Consider the following 26495-nt stretch of genomic DNA (forward strand, 5'->3'; position numbering starts at 1 on the left):
GCAAGTAAAATGTGGGAGGCTAACCAGGATGTGTTGGGATGATCAAATCTCATGGGAATGAAGGTATTGAGTGTCTCAGGCAGATGAGCTGAGATGTGTGAAATGAGGGGATGTTAAGAAATGGAATTAGTGAGCTTTAGTGATGAATACATGGCCAGAAGCTTATTTCAGGATCAAATTTGATACCAAGGTTGCGAACTGAATTGCTTAGCTGGAACTACAGCAAGACTTTGCTCCGTTTGTATAACAGTCCTCTAATTATGAAGGCTAACACATTGTATTAACTTTTTTTGATTATAATTTTGTACTTGACTGATACAATTTAGTGCTTTGTTACATGGACCCCTAAATCTTTTCCAGATTTCATAATATAAATAACATTTGGTCTTTTTTTTAATAGTTAAAAATGAATGACCTCCTATTGGCTGTCATTTAATCCATTTGCCACACTGATGTCACTCACTTAAATTTACCAGTATCTTTTTGTAATTCCATCTATTGTGAATTCTTTATCCCAGTTTCTGGCAATAAAGATATATAGGAAATCAGTTATGACTAAGGTACAAAGAGTTTTTAAAGGGATAGAGCTATGTAAAATAACTGTACAAAAATTGGCAAATGGAACATATTTGGGAAAATGTCAAGTTGCCCGCTTTCACAGGAAGGCAAGAAAAATAATGTATTTAAGTAGAGACTGCTTCCTGATGAAGGGCTTTTGCCCAAAACGTCGATTTCGAAGCTACTTGGATGCTGCCTGAACTGCTGTGCACCACTAATCCAGAATCTGGTTTCCAGCATCTGCAGTCATTGTTTTTACCTTACTGCAGTAGTACTGCTGAGTGTCTTTGTAATGAATCACAAAATGGAAGCTTGTAAGTATAGCAAATAATTAAGAAGGCAGTTGGATTGTGGTACTTTTTATGGGAAAATGGAATGTAAGAGTAGCAAAGTTTTCTGACAGTTGACCAGGGCATTATGAGCCTGCAATTTGTAGTTTTGGTTATTTAATTTGAGAGATGTGCTTGCATTGAAGGCAGGTCAATTTAGCAAGAAATAATTCTGTTATGAGGAAGGACTCTTATTAGAATTTAACAGAATGAGTGACTTTTTTAAATTAGAAATAGCTCCGAAGGAATTTGACAGGATAGATGCTGAGAGGATATTTAATTTTGTGGACAAATCCAAAATTAAGGAGTTTAAAAATAAGTGCTCACTCATTTAATCCAAAGATGAGGCAGTGTCTCGTGCAGGTTGTTAGTTTTTGGAATCTTTCAGAAATAATTGGTTGTTGAATACTTTTGACGCCTAGTTAGACAGATTTTTAAAGTTTCAAAGGTTGGGGGAGCAGTCCGGAAAGTGAGGTTAAAGCACCAATCACGTTGGCCCTGATTTTATTGCATGGTGGAGCAGGCACAACGGGCTGACTGACTAATCCTGTTTTTTATAATCAGTGAATAAAACTTTGATTATTGTTATGCCTCACTGAGGTAGTGTGCTGGAAATAAAGCTGCACCATTCCTGGAGTTGTTGCAAAATTTAAAGATTTCATAAAAATAGGAAAATTTGCAAATTTTAAATATCTTTTTAGTCTGAGGTTTTCAGAAAGCATGGTTTCTGTACTTACAAATGACTTTATTGCAAATAAATATATTCTAAGCAGAGCGAACAACTATGAACAGTCAACATATCACCTTACTAGTTAAACACTCATCCCATTTGTAAAATGACATCTAAACACGTGCAGACAGCCACGCACACAATAATTGGTCTTATGGTAGGAGAAAAGCTGGGAAGGCAGTTCTATGGTCCCTGTTCACAAGGTTCATTTGAGATGATCTTTTTGCTTTTCAGTACTTACTCTTCCTCGCGCTCTCTTCGGATAATTCCTGTAGCTTGCAAGAAGCACAGAGTGATTGGTTCTTAAAGCCTTAGATTAGATTACTTAGTGTGGAAACAGGCCCATCAAGTCCACACCGACACACCGAAGTGCAACCCACCCAGACCTATTCCCCGACATTTACTCTTCACCTAACACCGAGGGGCAATTTAGCATGGCCCATTCACCTAACCTGCACATTTTTGTATTGTGGGAGGAAACCGGAGCACCCAGAGGAAACCCACGCAGACGTGGGGAGAACGTGCAAACTCCACACAGAGTCGCCTTAGGTGGGAATTGAACCCAGGTCTCTGGTGCTGTGAGGCAGCAGTGCTATCTGCTGTGCCACCGTGCCGCTTATTAGACTTCAGTCTCTGACCTATCAGTTAAACAACACAGCTTGCAGCAATTAGTGAGGAAACATTAAACTGGCTTTGTTCAGGCAGTAATTATTTTTCATTGCAGACAAAAGGATACTGCCACCTTTCCAGAGATCTATTGGCTTTGACTATATCATTCACACTTAAGCTGTACAGCCACCTTTAAAGTCAATCATGTAGTTGTTGGCAGGCAGAAGGCCTTTGCCATTAAAAACTGGTCAACACTTCACAAACCAAATAGCTATATTTTGCTGATCAAATCTCATGTTGTACACATCCTGTTGGTACCAGTGCATTTGCAGTAACCTGCCTTCCACTGGTTGAACAGCAACATTGTAAACAGTTTTTGCAACAAGTGCTGGTAGTTTGCTTTTAAGAGGTTTTGCAATCTATTCCATAATTTTTGATTTTTAAAACAGTCCTTTTCCCATTTCCATCCACAATCAAAAATAGAGAAGAGTAAAAAGATAGGGTTTCCATGAAGAAACTATCTATATCCTCTCATCACTGATTTATAAGGTTTTATTATGATGTACCTTTAACATTTTCCCCATTATAGAAAAGATATTTTCAATCCTCAAAATTGCGTAACAAACTGCTTTTGCCTAGTTAATACTGTACTAATACACATTAACAGTAGAATTAGTTAACAGACAACCAGTGGATGGTGGTGTATTTGGATTTTTAGAAGACTTTGATCTGATCCCTTTATAAGAGGTTATTGGCAAAGTTAAAGCACATAAAATAAGAGGCAATATATTGACATGTTGAGAATTAGTTGACAGGAAACAGGGTGGAAATAAATTAGCAAGTGGTGACTACTTGGGTATGTAAGAATCCGTGCTTAGGCCCAGTTCCTATATAAACTCACCTGGATGAGGGAGCCAGATGTTACATTTCCAAGCAATGAGGCTTCATTTGAGAGAGTGGGTAGGCGCATGACAGATACAAAACAGGTACCTTCTCCCCAGCTCCACCTCCACCTCCACCTCCATTTATCTCCCCATCCTGGAGGCTCCCTGCCTACATTCCTGATGAAGGGCCTTTGCCCGAAATATCGATTTTTCCTGCTCCTCAGATGCTGCCTGACCTGTTGTGTGTTTCCAGCACCACTCTAATCTAGACCCTGATATTGGGGGATGACTGCACTATGAGAAGAGATTGGTTTGATTGCTTCTGAATTGGGTATAGTGAGAAAGTGGAATATAATGTTTGGATAGAAGATCAGCCATGATCACATTGAATGGCTGAGCAGGCTGGAAGAGCCAAATTGTCTTCTACTTTTCCTGAGTTCCAGGTTTCATTTTTTTTTAAACGGCCACCAGTCAGTCGTATACGAACAGTTAATCAGCTGTGTCCATTAAGCTGCTTTCCCTCTACTGTTTGCAACTGAGGTTTAAATGTTCGTATCAAAATAATGCCTAACAGTAGAATTTTTCCATTAATGCACTGTGTGGATATAGTCCACGTATTCTTGAGTGGTTTCAATAATTTGATCGAGTGAGGTAATTTAAAAGCTGTACTTAATAAAATGTTGGCTGCGAAATGATGAGTATTTCTCACTTCTGCACTTGTTTTTTCGGACTGAGAGATGCCATCAGCTATTTTCTGTTAACATGACGCTAATTTAAAACATTTTGGACATTTTAATTGAGTTAAATTTTAAAGTTAAAACAATACATTTAGAAAAAGCAAGTGTCAAACAATTCTCTTTATCCATGAAAATAAATTTCTCTCCTGTTTGTGGCCATTCTCTTAACTGAATTTATTTTGCTTTGTAGTCAATGCAGCTTTGCTCAATAGGAGCACATTCTAAGATGTTCTAATGTAGCTTGTTGAACTTGGAGTGAGTTTATAAAAGTTGGTGTTGTGTTACTAAGGTACAGAGCTCACAGAGGAGATTAAATACATTGAGCAAAATTTGAACATAATCTGGAAAGAATGGGCACCTAGTCTTTATCATTCCAAATTTGCTTGTGCTTCTAAATGGTTGTTCAGGCAATATACATTGTGAAGATCTGATAAATGCACGGCTCATGAGGATTCGTAAGAGTGTCCAAATGATGATATATGAAGGTCATCACTAAAATCCCTGTCACATTTAGTGAGACTAAACCCATTGGAAACACTCACCTGTCTGTCATGAACAATCATTGTCAGCAGTTTGAACTTTGTGCTGCAATGCTGATCTGGTGCTAACTCATGGCAAGTTGGTTTAAGCATATTCCTGAACAATTTATTAAAATTTGAATTTAACACTGGGCATGTTAGCCTGGTTTAGAATTGCGGGTCTGGCCTGCTGTGAATGCTTCATTATGAATAGGCTGGAAATTTAAAATTCTTTGTTTTAAAGTTTGCATACTGAAGTAGACAAATTTGAAGTATACTTAATAGAATTCTATATGTTACATTTTCACAGGATGTTAGTTGTAATGAAATTCAAATCCTCCCTCATCAAATAGAAAAACTTCAGTCACTCAGAGAATTAAATATACGCAGGAATCACCTGCAGGTGTTACCCGAGGGTAAGAAGTTAAACATTTATTTACTTTGTATTCCCTTTGGTATGTAGATTTACTGAGATGTGCATACATATATATTTGTCTCCTTTTTTTTCAGAATTGGCAGAACTTCCTCTGGTAAAATTAGACTTTTCCTGCAATAAGGTCTCAGAAATACCCATCTGTTTTAGAAAATTGCGATACCTTCAGGTTATAATATTAGATAACAACCCAATGCAGTCACCTCCAGCACAGGTTTGTGTAAAAGCACAAATAGGTAAACATTTTCTAATGTTTATTTAAATCAGCATAAATGTCTACTTTTTGATACCTGCATATGATTCCTTAATTTACTGTCTGAATGTGCTGAGATTAGTTGCTTTAAAATATAAACCTTTTCATTCCCTGCAGATTTGTCTAAAAGGTAAAGTGCACATATTCAAATTCCTGAATATGCAATCATGCCGGATAGACAAAAAGCCGGATTCTCTGGACCTCCCTTCTTTGGATAAGAGAGCACTTCCTCAACCTCTTACAGACAGGTTATTTATTTGTTTCATTTCAAGAATCTAAATTTTCCATTTTGCATGTGTGTGAATGGAAGAGACTGCATAAGCTCTCCAACACCAGTAGGTTTTGAAATTGTGAAGGATAAGGATGTAGAGTTATTACGCAGAGGAGATGACAAATCATCCATCAAGTGGCTGTCTCTGGAGTGATTATTTCTTTCAAGTGCCCTTTTGAAACATGGATAACCTCTGTTTCCACCACCCAATGTAGGTAGCGACTTCCAGATCGTTACCATTGTGGCATTTTCTCAAAAGGTTCTTTCTCAAGTGCTGCATACCTTGGGCATAAAAAAAATTCAAATTTATTTTTCTTTAGAATTGCATGTAAAACTAATAAGAACAACAGTTAGTCTCTTTCAGATCTGCTTTCAACCTCCTTTTGCTCTAAGAAGTACCTGAACTTCTCCAGTTTGACTTTGTAACTAAAATCCCTCATTCCTGAAACCACTCCAATAAATCCAAGTTTTTCACAGCCTAAAATATGGTGAGCCAGAACTGAATATGGCAGTTGTGTCCTAAACAAGCCTTTTATAAAGGTTCAGCCTAACTTCCCTGCTTCTGAACTCATTCTATTTATGAAATATTTGTGAAAATATTTAATGTATTTCTGGTTTCTCATCTGTTTAAAACATTATTGAGCAGATCTGAGCGGTAAAATGATTTATTCTTTGCATTTGTTCCATTCTTATATAGGAAAGTTACTAATTCATATTTACAGCTGTGACTGACATTAAAATCGCTGGACTAAGTCAACAAAGTTGATGCCGTTATCTTTCAGTTTCAGTGGTAAATGCCAAAAACACAAAAGTGCAGTACAAAATGTGCAGTCATCATGATGAAGTACATTTTGAAGTCTAATGTAATAATCTAAGTTTCTAAACATATTTGTTTAAATGAGAGGTAGGCATTTGCCAGCAGAAGCAAACAAAAGAAATTCAAGCCAGCTGAAAGTGCAGTGTATAATATTGCAGAAATTTGTTGGCACATCCACTTGTCAGAGTGCATGGAATGAATTGTAGATTGGACTAAAATCTTTGTCACTATTCTGAATTTTTGCTTGCTTGCTAAAATTTCCTTAGATGAAACAGATGATCTTAATTTGCACAGACTATTTTATATAATATTCCCTTATTTTTCAGCATGGAAGACTTTTATCCAGTGAAAAACCACGGTCCTGACTCGGGTATTGGTAGTGATAATGGTGATAAGCGGTTGTCCACAACTGAAGTGAGTTTTTTGACCATTTAATACAGCACAGATTTTCTTTTCTTAATGACTTCCTGTTTTAAGTGATGAGTGTGCACTGAACTTAGCATAGATTTTGAATTTATGTAGTAATAACCTCTGTTTGGTCTATCATTGCTGTTCCTTTACAGAAGTAATGCTTTTCATTTAAATACTATTAATGCTCTTTGGACCAGAAGTCAAACATAAGTATACATTGGGAACCCAGCGCACTATTATACAGTTGATTGGGTTCATTAGGCCCTGATGTTTATCTTGCAGGTCAAAAAATTGATATAAAAATGTATCAAGCGTACTGTAGATTAGGTTAATTTAGCCTGTAATGACAAATCAAAAGAGTGGTAAAAACCAATGATTGCAACAGAGTCATGAATGCGTAGTTTACCCTAACACGTTCAAGTGTGGACATACCAGAATTCAAATATTTTATTTTGTTTTTTTTTACAAAATGTTAGTTTAGTGTGAATTCTAATTTTATATTAGAGGATAAATGAAGTAGCCTGTGTAATTATTTTTGTCAGGCCATGTGTATGTTGCTGAGGAAGCCAGTATTTATAGCCTAAAATGGTGGTGAACTGCCCTTTTGAACTTCTGCAATCCACAGAGCTAAAGGAAATTCCTAATGCTGTTAGGATGGGAGTTCAAGGATGAAGATTAGTGTGGGTAAAGAAACAGCAATATAGCGTCAAATTTGGATGATGAATGAATTAAAGATGAACTTGCAAATGATGGTGTTCCCATGTATCTGCTGCCCTTTTCTTCTAGATTTAAAAAGGCATGTAAGGTGCTGTCAAAGAAGTCTGGGTGGGTTGCTACTGTGTACCGTGTAAATTGTACATATATTTCTGCTGCTCAGAGTCTGGTACGGGAAGTGAATGTTCAAGGTGGTTGATGAGAGTCAATTAAGTGGGCAGCTATGTCCTGGTGTCGAACTTCTTCAATGTTGTTGAAACAGCACTCGTCCAGGCGAGTGGGAAGTATTCCATTACATTCCAGACCTCCTCCTTCTCAGAAGTTACAGGCTTTGGGGAGAAGGGAGGTGAGTCAGTTGCTGTGGAAATCCTAACCTATGACCTGTCTTGTAACCACTGTACTTATGAGTGGTCCAGTTCAGTTTCTGGTCACTAGTAACCTGCAAGATGTCAATCATGGGTGATTCAGGGCGATGACTAGACTCCCTTGTTCAAGATATTAATTGCCTGCTTGTCATTCCACACCTGGATGTTGTCCAGGTGGTATTGCAGATCAGGGTGCTCTGATTCTATGTATCTGAACTGTAGTGAAGGGTGCTGAACATTGTGCAGTCATCAAAGAACATTTCAACCTTTGCCCTTGTGTTGGAACATGAGGTAATTTCGAGCAGTTGAAGATGACTAGGCCTGTGACATGACTAAGACAAAATCCCACAGCAATGTGCTGAGACTGAGATGATTGACCTCTAACAACCTTAACTTACTTTCTTTTTGTGCTATTTGAGTCCAGTTAGGAATTAACCCTGATTCTTATTAACCCCAGTTTTGATGGGGCACCCTTGATGCCACTGTCTGTCAAATGCTGTTTTGCAGTAATTCATGTTCGACTTGCCTAGGCAGGTGTATGTGCATTTATCTGAATGTAACACAGTCACAGCAGAAAGAATACAGCTTCTGAATTTGTCAATCTTAGTAACGTGCTGTTATGGTTTGTCTGGCTATATTATTACAGGAATGGTATTTTGACTTGCTATTTGTGACGCTGAACTTTTTTTGAAGTGTGGAGGAATAACAAGTACTGCAATGGACCCTAACAAACTGTAGAAAGCAGATTGAATGAGTTCACAGGCTCATAGAAAACTCCTATCTGTTTTGTGCGTATTTGTAACTTAACCTGGTGCTGCACGTCTTTGTAAGTTTTGCACTGATTGTTTTGGCATATTTAATCTTTTCAGCTTAGTCATAACTAAGCTATTAATTTAGTCGTTATCTCATATGCCATGCATGTCGATGAACTTGATCCCTTCATTATTGACACACAAGCATTTGCCACTTTCTAGAATTCCTGCCATCTTCCCTAAGATTTTCATTGATGCCCATTAAAGTTGGGGTCCTTGATTGAAGTCCAAGAAAGGTCAATGGACTGATACTGCATTCAGGCTTTGGAAAGCCTTCTATTTCTTTAGTGTGAAATGAGGATGAGCACTTTTGGACAGTATGATTTCAAGGTAGTTTAATAATTGCAGGCTAAAAGGCACCATCAATTATATGGCATTAAACGGATAGCTTTTTCAAAGAGTTGGCACAGATATTGTCAGCCAATTGACAGCCTCCTCGCAGGGCAATTCTGTGTAGAATCAACTGTGTAACTATGGCAATTTCTTTGGCAGAAGTTATCAAACTTCAGTGTATTCTTTACAGCTGCATAATTTTTCTTGCACCTTTCCTTCCACTATGCATTTTAATCTTGCTTTGATGGACATGTCCAGCAAGTGGCAGTAGAGAGTTGGTGCTGTTTGTGCTCTTCGTGCTTTCTCTACTTTTTTTAGGAGAAAGTGAGGACTGCAAATGCTGGAAGCTGAAAATGTGTTGCTGGAAAAGCGCTGCAGGTCAGGCAGCATCCAAGGAGCAGGAGAATCGACGTTTCGGGCATGAGCCCTTCTTCAGGAATTCCTGAAGACTGGCTCCTGCCCGAAACGTCAGTTCTCCTCTTGGATGCTGCCTGACCTGCTGCGCTTTTCCAACAACACATTTTCAGCTCTACATTTTTTTAGCTCTTCAAACAGACATTCAGCTTTGCAAGTTCTCTACAATGTCTTTTACAAATGAGAAATGCAATTTCCATTCATTGTAGCCTTTCTAAGCGATGTCACAATGTTTAAAATGAAAATATAATTGAGAAATTCCAAAAATATTAAGGTAATATTTTGATACAAAGGATAGTCCATTTGGAATTTGTTTGTAAAACTGCATTTTGATGATAATCTGATGATCAATACTTCATGTTCCAATTATTATAGGAAACTTATTCATTTATTTATGCAACTTTTTAGCATTTTTATCTGGTATATTTTCTCATCACTACTGAACTTGCTTTCATAGCCATACCAAGGAATGGTTTTCTTCCAGGTCCTCCTCATTCCTGCTCTGAACCAGTTGAGGTTGGATGATTATAGCTCACTGAAACAACCTTTTCTTCGCCAACTGGGGAAACATCTAATCTGTACTTAGTGCTTACCATATTGGCAAGGTTAGAGTCAGGATGTTGATAATTTTATGTATGAGACAAAACAACTGCAGAATCTGGAATCCAAGGTAGAGGTGAGTCCTGAAGAAGGGTTCCACCCAAAATGTTGAATTTTCCACCTCCTGATGCTGCCCAGCTTGCTGAATTCTTCCAGCCTCCTCCTTGTCTACAGTCCTAAAGAAGGGTTACACCCAAAGTTTTGACTTCTCCACCTGATAATTTTGAGTATGCCCAGGATTGCGAACAGTTGTTCACTGCAAGGATATATAGGCAAAATTCCAGGTGATTAGTCTAAGATTTGACAATAGACAATAGGTGCAGGAGTAGGCCATTCTGCCCTTCGAGCCTGCATCACCATTCAATATGATCATGGCTGATCATCCTTAATCCGTATCCTGTTCCTGCCTTATCTCCATAACCCTTGATTCCACAATTCTTGAGAGCCCTATCCAACTCTTTCTTAAATGAATCCAGAGACTGGGCCTCCACTGCCCTCTGGGGAAGAGTATTCCACACAGAAAGCTTGGAAGCTAGGGATACTTAACTAAAATGGTAATCTAAAGTGCAGTGCTCAATGCAGAACTTCCTCCCTTCAAGGAAAGTGAATAACTTTAATCACAATAAAGCAAGTGTACTACTTAAAACTACTTAATTTTTCTCAAGAAAATCTATTTCCTTTTAGTATTTTGACTTTCAGAACCGTCAGCAATTTTGGCCGGGTGACAGCACTCTCACAACTTAGCCAGGTGTGTGGGGGGGGGGGGGGGGGGGGGAGGGGAGGAGAGGGAGGAGGAGGAGGAGGAGGAGAGAGAGAGAGAGACACACACACACACCAACAGATCAGATTCTTCTCTCAACCTGGAGCACATGCCAAGATACTTTTATACATTTTGTAATAATAGGTAAGTGATGAGGTTATTGTTTTTGTAACATTGTTTGTTTATGGTAAACATTGCAAAATCATTCAGTGCGGTCATTGTCAGTTCCAGCGCAGACTTTGTTAATTTCAGCACGATCATTGTCAGTTTCAGCGCGGAAATTCAGTTTCAATGTCTGTACGGAAGTCCATTTCTATGGTAATGGGGGCTAATTGCTCTTCATGAGAAGGATGATTACTGCATCCCTAGCTATTATCACTCTGTATTGAGTCCATATGAAGCTGTTAGCATTTCTGACAAAGGTGTTGGCTGGACCCAGACACTTCAGTGGGCAGTGTACATTACTCAAGTGTATTCTCTCCCCCATGTGCCTTAAACTAATCAACTAGGTTGTGAGTGCATTGTGCTGGCATTCTGGTGGCCCAGGCTGTCTCTCTCCATATTGTGGTCTGGCGGCCATCTTGTGTGTCACTTGGCCAACTGATGACTCAGTGGCCATCTTGTGTGCCTAATGTCATCCTGCCCCATGCCATCTCCCACTTCACTCCACACACAGTTGCCCAAGGCTGGAATTGAACGCAGAACCCTGGCAATGTGAGGCAGCAGTGCTAACCACTGAGTCACAGACCCACCTTGTTTAGGTTGACACTCCAGTGCAACGTTGAAGGAAATCTACATCATTGGTACTGTTTTTTGGATGAGACCATAATCTGACAGTCAGTTTACCCTCTTAGGTGGGTATAACGACTGCATGCCCTTGCTGCAAAAGGACAAGTAAATTCTCTCCTAGTGTCCTACATTTATTCTACATTTCTACGTTCATCCCCCTCAGTCAATCTGACTGAAACAGATCCCATATCTTGTGCACAGCAAGGTCTCATAAACTAAAGTTTGTTCTTTCATTTTACTAGGTTCCAAAATAAGCTAGATTTCAAAAGATCCTTCATGGCTCTGTCGTCAACCTGAACTATTAATTTTGTTTTTCTCTCTGCAAATAGTACTAGATGTGCTGCAGCATTTTTCTATCCCACTTATGAAGAAATGTTCAATGGTTTTGTATGGCTCATAAGTTTGATGAATTGCATGCACGTGTGAGGGGTTGTCAGCACCAGTAGTTGGCAAAACTGCTTTATTTTATTTTCCAATAGTATCACTATTAAACAGTATAATGTGAAGTGAAACTCTTAGAGCTTGAATTGATATTTTCTCTGTTAAATCAGAAGTATAGAGTACTGTGATGGTGAACTTTTTCATTGTGTCACAATGGCTTTCTTGTATCTTTTCAGCTAATTCAATATCAGTTTGCATTAAATTACGTACTGCTATGTACTGTGAATCTGCTCAGTGATTTAGTTGAGTTTCCTAGGTAAGGAATGCTGGTGTAGCCTGTAATTACCACAATCCAGGAATGAATAAATAAAAACAAAATAGCTGGGAATTATTTTCATAATATCATTTTAATCTAGTTAGCAACTCAGATCCCAGTTTGTACTGTAGTAATGTAATATAGCTTTACCATTTCCCGTTGTGGGACAAAAGTGAAACATTAAAAGTCTTTTTCGGAGGCCATTTTCCATTTATGGGATTGAGATGTCTAGCATCTTGAATACCTTGAGTCTTCAATGTGCTTTGTACATTCAACTTTGACAACACAAATATTTTTTGATGGTGCTCCTTTTGAGAATGCATCAGCATAAGTTAGGAAGGGGTGGCAGAGCCAGTTGAAATGTTTAATCAACCAAGGTTCTTAAAGATATAACAAGTGGGAACAGCAACAAAGCAGTGTTCATTTGGGCATGTGTTCCAAAGAACACAGACAAACTAACTACGGGGTTGGTTAGGTGTTGATTTTCCATTAATAAACAATTCAGGCTCACAGGAAAGGAGGATCCATATGTGGCCCTATGTCGAATGGAGACCACTTAGATAATTTTTGTTATTCTAAGATAGGGATAAAGACTTGACCCTAACAATTTGGCTTCAGAGTTTAGCAGCAAAAGAGGGAAAAATTTGAGTTAATGGAACCTGGTGCAACGTAGGACCCTGACAACAGTGTTCTGAATGTGTTGCAGGTTTGACAAGTGGCAAAAGCTAGATCGCCAAGGAGAGTACAGGAGAATTGTATTCAGATACATTGGAAATGTGGATTAAGTTGTTAGTGGTAGACAAGGTGCTCCATGGGAGACTTCTAAGTAAGATAAAAGCCCATGGTGTTAAGGGCACAGTACTGACATGGATAGAAGATTGGTTGACTGGGAGAAGGTAGAGTGGGGATGAAAGGGTCTTTTTCAGGATGGTAGCCAGTGACTAGTGGAGTTCAGAAGTCACTGTTGGAGCCACAATTATTCACATCATACATTATTGATGTGGACAAAGGAACTGAGATTATTGTTGCTAAGTTTAAAGATTATGCAAAGGTGGAGGGGCAGGTAGCATTGAGGAAGTGGGGAGGCTGCAGAAGACTTGGACAGGCTAGGAAAGTGGGCCAAGAATTGGCAGATGGAAAACAACGTGGGAAAGTATGAGGGTTATGCACTTTCGTCAGAAGAATAAAGGCATAAACTATTTTCTAAATGGGGAAGGGCTTCAGAAATCTGAAGCACAAAGGGACTTGGGAGTCCTAGTTCAGGATTCTCTTAAGGTTAACATGCAAGTTCAGTTGGCAGTTCAGAAGGCAGGTACATTCATTTCAAGAGGGCTGGAATACAATAGCAGGGATGTACTGCTGAGGCTGCATATGGAGTGTTGTGTGCAGTTTTGGGCCCTATATCTCAGGGAGGATGTGTTGTCATTGAGGGGGGGTCAAGAGAAGGTTTACGTGAATGATCCCAGGGATAAAGGGTTGTTGTATGAGGAGCGGTTGAGAATGCTGGATCTGTACCCGAGGGAGTTTAGAAGAATGAAGGGAAATCTCATTGAAATTTTCAGAATACTGAGTGGTTTGGATAGATTGGACATGGAAAGGATATTTCCACTTGTAGGAGTGACTAGGCCCAAGGGCACAGCCTCCGAGTGAAGGGATGCCCCTTTAGACCTGAAAGCATAAGGGATTTCTTCAACTAGAAGGTGGTGAATGTGTGAAACACCTTGCTGCAGGAGGCTATGGGGGCTAGTCATTGAGTGTATTTAAGATGAAGATAGATGTGATCTTAATTGATAAGGGGATCAAAGGTTATGGGCAGAAGACAGGAGAATGGGGTTGTGAAACATATCAGACATGATTACGTATTGGCATAGACTTGATAAGCTGAATATCCTAATGCTACTCCTATATCTTGATTTTGTGGAGGGAGGGTGCAGATACTAAGCAAAGCTTTGGTTGCTAACTGGATTTGATTTAGAAACAATAGTCTTGATATTTTATCATAAAAATGAGAGTAATTCATGATTGTAGACACACATCTCTCATTTTGTTAATTTTCAATTCAGTTTTTACATAGTGCTATTTTAAATTATAATAACTAATCCTAATTTTCTGTCCTTGGCAAGTGTTCTTATGTTTATGTTTCTGTTTAGCCCTCAGATGATGATACAATTAGCCTACATTCTCAGGTATCTGAAATAACCAAGGATTTTCCTCTAAAATCAGACAATCATTTAGTTGGGGACAAACACAATTCTCTCAAAAGTAAGTATGTTGCAGATTATACTTTGAAATTTTAACTACTTTTTTTCATTTTCTTTTTGCTTCTTTGATGATGACTTTTATTGAAGTAAGCTTTATTGAGATCTAGATGCCATAAAGTGTCTATCAGTTATAAGAACATACAAATTAGGAGCAGTGATCATTCAGCTATTCGACCCACTCTACCATTCAATAAGATCATGACTGACTGGAATATACCCTCATTTCTATTTCCTGCTAACCTCTGATAACCTTTCAGCCCCTTGCTTATCAAGAATCTGTTGTCTTGTGCCTTAAAAATGTTCAAGGACTACATCTCCACCACCTTTTTCAGCAAGAGACTTCTAAAGACTCATGAGCCTAAGAGAAAAGGTTTGGCTAATTTCAGTTTTAAATGGATGACCCTGATTTTTAAACAGTGACCCAAGTTCTAGATTTTCTCATAAGAAGAGGTATCCTTTCCAATCTTCCCTGTCAAGATCCCTTAGGATTTGTGTCTCTTTATCAGGTCACCATCTATTCTTCTGGACTCCAGCACACACACACCTAGCCTGGCGAAAGTAAGGACTGCAGATGCTGGAGATTATTTTCGAGTGTGTGGTGCTGGAAAAGCACAGCAGGCCAGGCAGCATCCAAGGAGCAGGAAAATTAACGTTTTGGACAAAAGTGCTGCTGATTCCTGATGAAGGACTTTCGCCAGAAATGTCGATCTTCCTGCTCCTCGGATGCTGCCTGACCTGCTGTGCTCTTCCATCACCACACTGTTGACACACTTAGCCTGTCCAACCTTTTCTCATTCCAAGTATTAATCTCCTAAACCTTTTCTGAATACTTCCAAGAATTCACATATTTCCTGAGGTAAGGTGACTGACACTGTGCAGAGTACTCCAGAAACGGTTTCAACAGTGACCTGTATAACTAAAGCATTTTTGCTTTCCTTTGTATTCTGTTCTGTTGAGATGGTTGATAACATTCTATTGGTTTTCCTAAATGTTCTGTACTGCATGCTGATTTTTCATGATTCAAGCATATACCCAAATGCTTCTCCATCTCAGCTGTGCCACCCCTCATCATTTAAGTAACATGCTTTTTTTATTCTTTGAAAATTTCACATTTTCTCGCATTATGCTCCATTTGCCATATTTTTACCCAGTCACTTCAACAATCTTATCTTTTTGTAACCTCCTTGTGTTCTCTTCACCACTTGCTTTTCTATTTCTGTGTCAGCAGCAAATTTGGCGATTATACTCTGTTACAAGTCACAAATCTTACAGTATGGAAACAAACCTTTCAGTCCAACCAGTCCATACTGATCATGTTCCCAAACTTAACTAGTCCCATCTACCTGCATTTGGCCCATAATTGCTCCAAATATTTCTTACTCATGAACTTACTTAATTTCCTTTTAAACGTTGTAACTGTACCTGCATCTATCGCTTCATCGGGCAGTTCATTTCACACGTGAACCACTTTTTAAAAAAAAAAGTTGCCCCTCATGACCTTTATAAATCTTTCTCCTCCCACCTTAAAAGTACGTCGGATAGTTTTGATAAGACCCTTATCATTCACCTTATTTATGCCTCTCGTGATTTTATAAATTTGAATAAGGTCGGTCGTCAACCTCCTACACTCGAGTGGAGAAATGTCCCAGTCTTTCTAGTCTATTTTTATATTTCAAGCCCTCCTGATAAATCTTTTCTGAATCCTGTTCAGTTTAATAAAATCCTCCCTATAAAAGGGCAACCAGAACTGCACAGAGTATTCCAGAAGAGACCTCAACAATATCTGGTATAATCTTAACATGACATCCCAACTCATTTATTCAGAGGTCTGAGGGATGAAGGAGAGTGTGCTAAATGCCACCTTGATTGCCCTTTCTACTTGCGATGCAAATTTTAAAGAATTATGTACCCAAGTCTCTTGGTCTTGTTCTTCAACACTACCTAGGCCCCATTTTTTAAAAGAAAACTCAAGTTTGTGAGATGCAAACCTCCTCAAAGAATTCAAACAGATTAGTCAAACACTATTTCCTGTTCGCAAAGCCATGTTGACTGTGTCTAATTACTTTAAACCGATCCAAGAGGCCTATATAGCATTTCTCTTTGATAATTGCTAAGCTAACTGGGCTACGAATTCTCCTTTCTGGTTCCCTCCCTTTTTGATTAGGGGAGTTATATTTGCTATTTTCCAATCTACTGGAACATTCCCTGAATCAAGGGAATTTTAGAAACTTAAAACTAATTCGTAACAACAAAGCCCAATCCTGTCTTCACTTCCTCCAGCATATGCTTCCTGGAAGATTTTTTTGATGATCAAGGATCCTAAAAATAATTAATGCTGGAAGTATCTTCATCTCTGTACAGCTAATTGGTACCAAATGTGCAGTCTTCCTGATTTGCATGGCTCTATGATTTATTACTTGTTAGATTTTAAATTGCTTTGTTTTCAATGTTCCTATCTTGGATTGATAACCTTCTCTACTCTAATCCTGCCACCTCCATGTCTCTCTTCTAGGATCTCTGCCATCTTCCTAGTTGGCTTCTCGCCTACTTAAAATCAATTCTGCAGTGACTGCCTATATCTACTCCTCAAGTCAATTGTTCCTATAAAACTACCTCTGGCCATGTTAGTGTCAAATGACCAAATGTCATCTTATGTATCTTGATCTCAGATTTTGTCAGCTTTCAGGTCATGTAATTCATTCTTCTCAACCAAATTTATTCAAAACTTGATGACTGATCATTCTTTAATTGGCTTTTCCATGTGATTGTGTATTTTGACCCTGATGTTGGGATCAGAATAGCAAATCATGTGGAATGTTTTTCTCAATTATGCTTAAAATGTGCAAATTTTTAATTGGACAACCTCTCTAACCCATAGAAGATAGAGATCCTTTTTGCAGAAGCTAGAGTGCTGATTGGAAACGTTTGAATATTCAGGATTTTGAAAAACGACTATCTGAAATTTGTCCCAGTTTTAAATTAACATTGTGATGTTTTGTTTTCAAGGCAAATGCCTTACATACTAGTGAATAAACTATTTTCTCAGTAATAATGTTTTGATTCCACACAACTAGATGTTTAAAAACATTTTTTTCCAACATCTTAAAATTTTATTTTAGCCTCATTGGATCAAGAGCATTTAGACTTGATTGATAATGCAGATGAGGAGGAGACACCACCATCTGAAGCTGGAGATGTTCATCGAATTCCTCCATTTGTTACTTATTTAAAAGTAAGTGTCCAGAAGCAACTGATGTAATGTTGAGTGGATTTTCACAATGTCCATTCTGTTAGATAAAACGAAGAACTGCAAATATTGCAAATCTGAAACAAAAACAAATTGTTGGAGAAACTCACCAGGTTTAATGGCATATGTGGAAAGAATGCAGAATGTTCCTTCGTCAGAACTGGAAATGGGTTACTTGACGTGAAACATTACCCCTGCTTTTTCTGTACAGAAACTCAGACATGCTGAGTTTCCTCAATGTCTGTTTTTATTTCTTATTATGTTAGAATTCATATCTTAATCATTTTGTCCTTCATAAACATAGTTTTATCTTTTTAACTCTTGACATCTGTTTTGCTTTATCAAATCTCAACAAACGCTTCCATGGAACAATCTTTGGGGATCAAGTGATTGCAGTTCAAAGAATGTTGTAGTTTGCACATTTTATTGTATGCATAACATCCACTCTTTTGCCCAGTTCTGCTCTCTGAACTAGTTGCAAATGTAAATGTGTGATGTTGCAAAAATATATGCTTCAAAATTTGCATTGTCTGGAAATAATAATAGGTGGGGAAATAGTACCAAAAGGCATGTTTGCCATTGAAATAGGCCTAAACTGAAAATTAGAAAAATAACTGACTTGCAAATTTGCAAAACCTTGGAATGAAAGTAAGCTACAGAATCCGTAAAAGAGAATTTAATCAATCAAGCCAGTTTCTTCCATGACCATACCCAGTATTTATATCATTAGTTCTGCAAAATACAGTTAAACCTACTTTGTGCAATATTCCAGAATATTTAAAGCAATGTCTCTGAACTAACTCAATCACTTGAGAGCACCCATGTTGCATAAATATAACAGCTTTTTCTTCTCCATTCCAGTCACGTTTTACCTACAATTTCAAAGATAGAAGAATGTCCATGTAGTTTAGAATTATGAGCAATTTTGAATAGTAGTCAGTTGTTAGAAACTGACTTTTATCCTATAACTTTGACTCCACAATTGAAAGAGAACACTTAATCACTACACTGTTCAGTATCTTGAGAACAACTTGTTTAGCCTTGCGTACTATGTTACCGTGTAACCTAATGATGATTAACCTGCTTAAAAAATTCATATTGCTACTATACTTTCAGCAAATTAATTGTGGTAAATCTTTTAACCTTTGCTTTCAAAGCTTCCAGCTCATCTAAACAGATGTTAGTCTTTTTTGTATCCAACATCTGTTTAGTTGAGCTGGAAGTCCTAATTTTACATGTCAGTCACGAGCCATGTAACTTGGAATAATTTGTTTATATTTCACCAATTGTTCAAAACATCCTGGGATTTCAGTCTAAGCATTACGTTACCTTATTTTCATGGATAATTAAATTGACTATTAAATTAAATAAAGTTGAACCCCAGACTCCTAGAACTATTGAATATTTACTGATGCCTGACAGCCTCGTCAATAAAACCCATTTCACTAGGTGAAGCATAGAATTGTTGACCCACTGTGTAAATGTCCGTTCCCCAAACAATCTGTGTACTTGGTACCATTCTGTATTGTTTTCTTTCCACTTTTTTTTTAAGCCTATTAATTCATAGCTTTGAAAAAAACTGCAGACAACTTTTATCACTTAATCTGCCATGTTATTCGAACTCTTAAACCTGAAATGTTGGGTATTTGAATCAGATCACCTAAGTTATTTGCTGTTGTGAAAAAGCCTTAATTTTTCTGACATCTCTTGGTAACTAAAGCCCATTTTGTACTGCCCATAACGAATCACTTTACATTCTTTTCTATTGTCTCAACATCTATGCTAAACTGTGATGCCCATAACAGGGCATAATTTTTAGTTAGGACTTGATAAATAATTGTGTAATTTTAACATAGCCCCTTGGCTTCTTGCACATCTGTCCTTAAACAATATTTTATCCTAGAGTCCTACAGAACAAAGACAGGCCCTTCGGCCCAAACTGGTCCATGCCAACTAAACTGTCCATCTACCCTAACCCAATTTCTCTCCACTTGGCCCATATCCTTGTGAACCTTTCCTATCCATGTATTTGTCTAAATGCCTTTTAAATGTTGTTATTGTATCCGCGTCAACCACTTCCTGTTTTCCACATGTGTACCACCCACTGTGTAAAAAAAGATTGTCCCTCAGGTTCCCATTTATTCTTTTCCCCCTAATCTTAAACTGATGCCCTCTAGTCCCCGATTCCTCAATCCTTGGAAAAAGACTGAGTGCATTCACCCTATCCATGCCCCTCATGATTTTATACACTTCTACAAGATCCCCCTCAGTTGCCTATGCTTTAAAGGAGCTGGAAGTTTTGGAAGTCCTAATTTTACATGTCAGTCACGAGCCATGTAACTTGGAATAATTTGTTTATATTTCACCAATTGTTCAAAACATCCTGGGATTTCAGTCTAAGCATTACGTTATCTTATTTTCATGGATAATTAAATTGACTATTAAATTAAATAAAGTTGAACCCCAGATTCCTAGAACTATTGAATATTTACTGATGCCTGACAGCCTCGTCAATAAAACCCATTTCACTAGGTGAAGCATAGAATTGTTGACCCACCCTATCCATGCCCCTCATGATTTTATACACTTCTACAAGATCCCCCTCAGTTGCCTACGCTTGTCCAACCTCTCTCTGTAACTCAGACTGTTGAGTCCTGGCAACACCCATGTAAGTTTCTTCTGCACTCTTTCCAGTTTAATGACATCCTTCATATAGCAAGGTGACAAAAACTGAATACTGTACTCCCAAGTGCGGCCTTGCCAACATCCTGTATAACTGCAATATAACTTCACAACTCCTATACTCAGTGCCCTGACTGATGAAGGCTGGTGTGCCAAATTCCTCCTTCACTGCTCTTTCTGCCTATGATTCCACTTTCAGAACTGTGTACCTGAAGTCCAAGGTCCCTCTGTTCCACTACACTCTTTAAGGCCCTACCATTCACCACAAAACTCCTACCTTGATTTGACTTTCCAAAATGCAGGACCTTGCACTTATCTATATTAAACACCATTTGCCATTTCTCAGCCCACTTCCCCAGCTGATCAAGGTTCAGCTGCAATTTCTGATAATCTTCCCCACTGTCCACATACCACCTATTGTAGTGTCCTCTGCAAACTTCCTAATACACCTTGTATGTTCTCATCCAAATAATTGTTCTAGATAACAAATAACAGTGGACCCTGCAACGACTGCCCAGTCACAGGCCTCCAGTCTGACAGGCATCCTGCCATCAAGCTTAAGGTGTATCCAATTTGTCCGGTCCTCCTAGATTCCTTGCGATCTAATCTTCCAGAGCACCTTATCATGTGGAACCTTATCAAAGGCCTTACTGAAATTCATATAGACCACGTCTACTGCCCTGCCCTCATTAACCTTCCTGATCACTTCACCAAAGAGCTCTTAACAAATTTGTGAGGCATGATTTCCCACACACAAAACCATGTTGACCACTTCTAATTAAACCCTGTCTTTCTAAAATGCATGTCTATCTTATCCCCCAGAATCTTTTCAAATAATTTACCTACCACAGGTCTATAGTTCCCATGTTTTTCTTTGTAGCACTCCTTGAATAAGGGCACAACCTTTGCTACCCTCCAGTTTTCCAAGCCTGGCTATCGATGATGCAAATACATCAGCCAGGGCCCCTGCAATTTCTTCTCTAGCCTTTTGCAGAGTTCTTTGATTTATATGGTCAGGACCAGGAGATTTATCCACCTTCAAACATTCTGATATGTCCAACACCACCTCTACTGTGATATGGACTGTTCCCAAGATATCACCACTAACTTGTCCAAGTTCCAAAGTCATCTTGTCTTTCTCCGCGGTAAACACAGAGGAGAAATATTCATTGTACACTTTGCGCATCTCACGAGGTTTCACATGTACATTTCCACGTTTACTTAACTTTAATTAACTTTATTAACTTTAACTTGCAAATATTTAGAGTGTCATACAGCACTGAAATAGGCCCTTTGGTCCAATTTGTCCATGCAGACCAAGTTTCCCAAACTAAATGACCCATATGCCTGTGTTTGGCTCATATCTCTAAAAACTTTTGTTTTTCATGTACCTGTCCAAATGTCTTTTAAATGTTGCAATTATACCCACAATTACCACTTTCTCTGGCAGTTCATCTCATATGCGCGCAACCCTCTGTGAAAAGGTTGCCCTTCAGGTCCCTTTTAAATCTTTTCCTTCTAACATGAAAACTATGCCCTCTCATTTTGAATTTCTCTACCCTAGGAAAAGGGCTTTGCTAGTCACCTTATCTATGCCCCTCGTGATTTTATAAACCTCTATAAGGTCACCCCTCAAACACCTACACTCCAGTGGGAAAATTTCTCAGCCTATTCAGCTTTTCCTTATAACTGAACCTGTAGTCCCAGTGACATCCTTGTAAATCTTTTCTGCACTCTTTCCAATCTAAAAATGCATTTTCTATAGCTGGACAACCAAAACTGCAGTAGTCCAAAAGTGTCCTCACTGATAACCTGTGCAGCCTCAACATGACACCCCAACTCTTTTACTTAATGCTTTGACCAATTGAAGCAAGCATGCCAAACGCTGCCTCCACTACTCTGCCTACCTGTGACTCCACTTTCAAGGGGATATGTACCTAAATGCTGAGATATCTTTGCTTGACAACACTCTCCAGGGCCCAACCATTACCATTAAGTCCTTCTTGGTTTGTCTTACCAAAATGTTACACCTTACAATGTGATCACCTATGATTCTCGGCATTGCTGTTTCTAACTCTTTTCTACAATTTAATGTTTCCTCATTCAAAAAGTAGTGCTTCCCTTTCACCTATGAACTATAACTTTAAAACTTGGCTCAATTTCCTAACCTGTGATTCTCCTCTAAAGCCACTAGTGTGCCACTTCAGTTAATCCTTCTTCCTATTTAGAGTGATTTGAAAATGCTTAAATTTGGCTATCTGATATCAAATTGTTTTTAATATTAAAAGCACTTGACCCCACCACTCACCATTGAAGAACAGCACTATTTACTTCTGTCCAATCTGAAAAACATCCTTCAACCTATTTTTTAAAGAGCTTCAAATTTATTTTGCAGCATTCATTTAATACAAGTTGTCTTGATTTTATCAACAGCTTCCAATGTAGCACCTCACACATGAATCATATTTCCTTCATCAGTGTCCTTCAAAGAATAACTTTTCAGACATAGTTTGCTTCTGTTTAAAAATAGTCTCACCTTTTTCTTTCATTTATAACAGCTGGATCGGGTATTCCTGCTGAGGGGCAGGTAATGCATGTGGGACACATCATTGGACAGTGAAGCTCTCCCTGAATTTTGAGACATTCCCTTTCATATTCAAAGTCGTATTTCTAACATGAGTAGGCATTCTGCAAATTGATAATTAAGAATATGTTTATTGTATTGACCCTGAAAAGAGAAATAGTTGGAAGCCTGTGCGGTTGAAGGGTTTTGAGATCTGTTTATTGTTTACATAGTTTTTTTTTCTTTAAAATTTCTTAGGTTAGTTTAACTGAAAATATAACCTGTGAATTTGAATTAAAGTTGTATATTGAAATTTCAAAGGTATGTTGTGGTCACGTAGTAACCTGAAAATATTTGGTGAGTAATGATTTCACAAGATTTCATACTTAATGTCCTTATAAAATATAGCTTGGGTGGCAGTGATGACTGATTTCAGTAATGTGTTCTGTTTCAGGAACGAGGAAAGTTGCCTGAAAAATCACAGCTTGCAAAAGATAATAACTGGGGAGATGAACCACGGTATGAGCATGCATTTACTTAAAACTGCAAAAATAACTGAGAGGTCCCCAAGCTTGAAGTCATTATCTACTTCAAACCTGGAAAATAGTTATTTCAATTATTCAATTATTTAAATGTATTTCAATTAATTAAATACTTGAAACAGACTTTTAGGAGATTTTGTTTTTTTTAAATGAAGTAATTAAGAAAGTAGATGAGGGCTTTGCAATTTAAATGTAGTTGCTGATGTGCTTGGTAAAAGAAACAGATGACATGTAAAGCTTTATTACTCAATAACTGCTTAGGATTTCATGACAGAGTAATTGAAGCACATTAGCTTTGGTTAAACTTGAAGGAGAAACTTGGGACAAAAATTAGTGAGATGTGAATTGCTCTTTGAAAACTCTAGTGCACACTGAATGTTAACACTGCTCTTTTACCTATGAAAGGACGTCTTGAGGAAAATAATGCATTTTCCAATCCATTTAATACTCATTTGCTTTGTTGTTTTGAAAAATTAAATGTCAACGCACATTTGTTCTTGTCTGTAAGTAGTTTTAACTACATATTATACTTTAAAAGATTCACTTTGTATAAAATGGCAAACATTACAATCATTGAGTATATTTAATGTTTGCCAGAAGAAGTGCCCTTTTTTTTTTTAAAGTTCAGACAAATTGACCAAGAAGTTGAGATAATGTGGAATTTCCCAAGTTCTAGAAAGGTTCCTGACCACTAATCGCCTTTTATTTTTGATCATTTCTCATTTTGTAAAGCCATTGGGATATGTGACAATACAACATTTAGGCATAGGAGTAAGCCACTTGGCCTGTCAAACTTATGGCTGATAGGATATGATTGCATCGCATTCTTGCTTGTCCGTCAATAACCTTTTTCCTCCTTTCTTATCAAAAGTCTATTGAACTCTGTCTCAGCTGCCACTCTTTGACTCCTGGCCCTCTCTGAGGAAAATGTTCTCCTTATGTCTGCCTTAAATGTGTGACCCCTGCCTTTGAAACAGTGACTGTCAGTTCTGGATTCTCCCACAAGGAGAAATATTCTTTGCTTATGCACCCTTTTCAGATCCCTTAGGATCTTGTGGCACAGTCATGCTGCTTCGTTCTTTTCTAAATTCCAGCAGTTACAAGCCTGATCTGTCCAGCCAGCCTTCACATTTGTTGGTAAAAGCCAAAAATTCTAGCTGTTCCTGAAATGTCTGTGTTCAAATATCCATGCTAATCCCAGTATAAGAAATGGTTATTGGAGCATTTTATCTGCTGTTGGACCACCCAAAAATGTTTTACAGTGCATCAAATATTTCAGCCTTGAAAGAAATGTTGTAATGGGGGAAAACGCTTGCAGCAAAATTTATTTTCATAGGCATCTGGTGAATTGCTACAATTGTTATATCTCCACTTTACTGTTTTCTTAAAATAATTCCACCAGCATTCCAACTTCTATTATACTTGTTTGGGATCTTGCGGAAGTTCCTGTATGCTCCAGTTGGATGGATTCTCAGAAAATGCACTTTTTAATGGTGGTTTCTGTAAAATGTATTGCCCTGAATGTTACAAGACCCATCTGTCTCCATTTAAAACTAAAACTAAGACTTTTAGGCGTTTACTATTTGTTTGACTTCAGTGGAAGTTTCATAATCCAGCTAAGTTCCCTCAACATCAATAAAAATGACTTCCAAGAAAAAAAGCACTTCTGATGAATTCCAGTATTACTGTTAAATTGTAGGGTAGATAAAATTAAGGACATGTCACTTTATTGCTCAAGGTCATGTTGTTTTAAAAAAATGTGGTTTCTGTAGATGTTTCCTCAATGTAACATTACTTTATTATGAAATTGCAGGCCTTCAAGGGATTTGCAGACAATGATACGAGATGAGGATGAGTTGAAGGAAGTGACTGATTTGCGTAAAATAGCTGCTCAATTATTGCAGCAAGAGCCACAAAACAGGTAGAATTAATCTTTATTCTTAATTTTTAAATTATAACTATTTAGATGCAGTAACATGATTTAAGTCATCATTGCGACTAATTAAAATATACTGTCTACTTTGAATTTGAAGTGGCCTGATGCAAATTACTTGAAAGTTGAGTAATTCCCACTTAATTACAATACCTAACTCAAGTCACTATGATGTGGTATCTTATTGTAGAAGCTGCTTCAAGTTGTCAGCAATAGACTATATAAAAGAGATTTTGTAGAAAGCATTACATTTTTACTGTATGCAGTTTTTCAAAGGTAATATTGTAAAGGCAGTGAGATGCAGTTTTAAATATTATAGTTTCATTTAGATGGTATCCTGAAAATAACATTTTGTAAATCTGTAGATTGGGACCATGAAATTAAATAATCTTGTCTTTCTCTCTTGCATGTTTCTGCTTTTAAATTCTTCTTTTAATCTTTCTTTCTAATCCTTTTATGTTCTTCTTTCATATATCGCCAAATGTGGCAGTTTTGTTTTTAGAATATCAAATACCAAGACTTGATTTCCTTTTGCATATTATTACTAATAACTTCCATATGCTTTCCCAATACCTTTTACTTCCTTGTTTCACACTGGGATGTTTCTCACTGGGATGGTTGATGCTCATGATGTTTGAGTACAGACGGAGACCATTAACATTTAAAGCAACATTCAATGAAAACTTTGTCCAGAGAAGAAAGGCAGCAGGACCAGGATCAAGGTACATTTATAGAGCAACAAAATAATGGAAGTAGCTTTTTTTGTACCACTGTGCAAAATTTCAAAGCAAGTGTTAAACCAGTTATATTCACCTGGCACACGTAATGTTAATATGAAATTGTGCCCAGGATCTCTCCACTTTGGAAAGTGCCACACAAAGTTTTCTTAGGATTGCCATTATGGATTTTGTGTTTTGATCTTGTTTCATTAATGCTATTTACATACTAAAATTGTATATAGTCAACAAAAATAAAGGGAACAAATAATACATCCCGTACAAACAATAGTATGATAAGGTATGGTATCATCTGATGGCACCTTCTCGTGCAGATTTGTCATTCAATACCTCGCATTTTAAGATTTCAAATCTCTTGAAATCTGATGTGTTCTGCCTTCTAGGTTTGCATATGTAGTTAACTACTACTATTAGTGAAGATTGGAGATTAGAGTTCATTTTATCTCCATCGACACCTATTTCACTAAAGCTTTTTTTTCTCCCAGACTTATAGATC

The 26495-nt window shown here is 37.8% G+C and overlaps 1 protein-coding gene across 5 annotated transcripts in view; it reads left to right on the plus strand.

Annotated features, from left to right (window-relative positions):
* Positions 1-26495, plus strand: part of lrch2 (leucine-rich repeats and calponin homology (CH) domain containing 2) — a 151458-nt gene that overhangs the window by 65222 nt on the left and 59741 nt on the right. For 4 of the 5 annotated variants that reach the window (XM_072594702.1, XM_072594705.1, XM_072594707.1 and 1 more), the window contains exons 4-12: positions 4676-4781; positions 4876-5012; positions 5169-5299; positions 6466-6553; positions 14185-14296; positions 17415-17527; positions 23242-23306; positions 25143-25250; positions 25907-25984. In XM_072594702.1, coding sequence (XP_072450803.1) covers positions 4676-4781; positions 4876-5012; positions 5169-5299; positions 6466-6553; positions 14185-14296; positions 17415-17527; positions 23242-23306; positions 25143-25250; positions 25907-25984 — 938 coding nt within the window. The remainder of the gene's footprint in view (positions 1-4675; positions 4782-4875; positions 5013-5168; positions 5300-6465; positions 6554-14184; positions 14297-17414; positions 17528-23241; positions 23307-25142; positions 25251-25906; positions 25985-26495) is intronic. The other variant, XM_072594703.1, reaches the window with a different exon arrangement.

The sequence above is a fragment of the Chiloscyllium punctatum genome, chromosome 25 (genome assembly GCF_047496795.1).
Source record: "Chiloscyllium punctatum isolate Juve2018m chromosome 25, sChiPun1.3, whole genome shotgun sequence".
Lineage (NCBI taxonomy): Eukaryota > Metazoa > Chordata > Chondrichthyes > Orectolobiformes > Hemiscylliidae > Chiloscyllium > Chiloscyllium punctatum.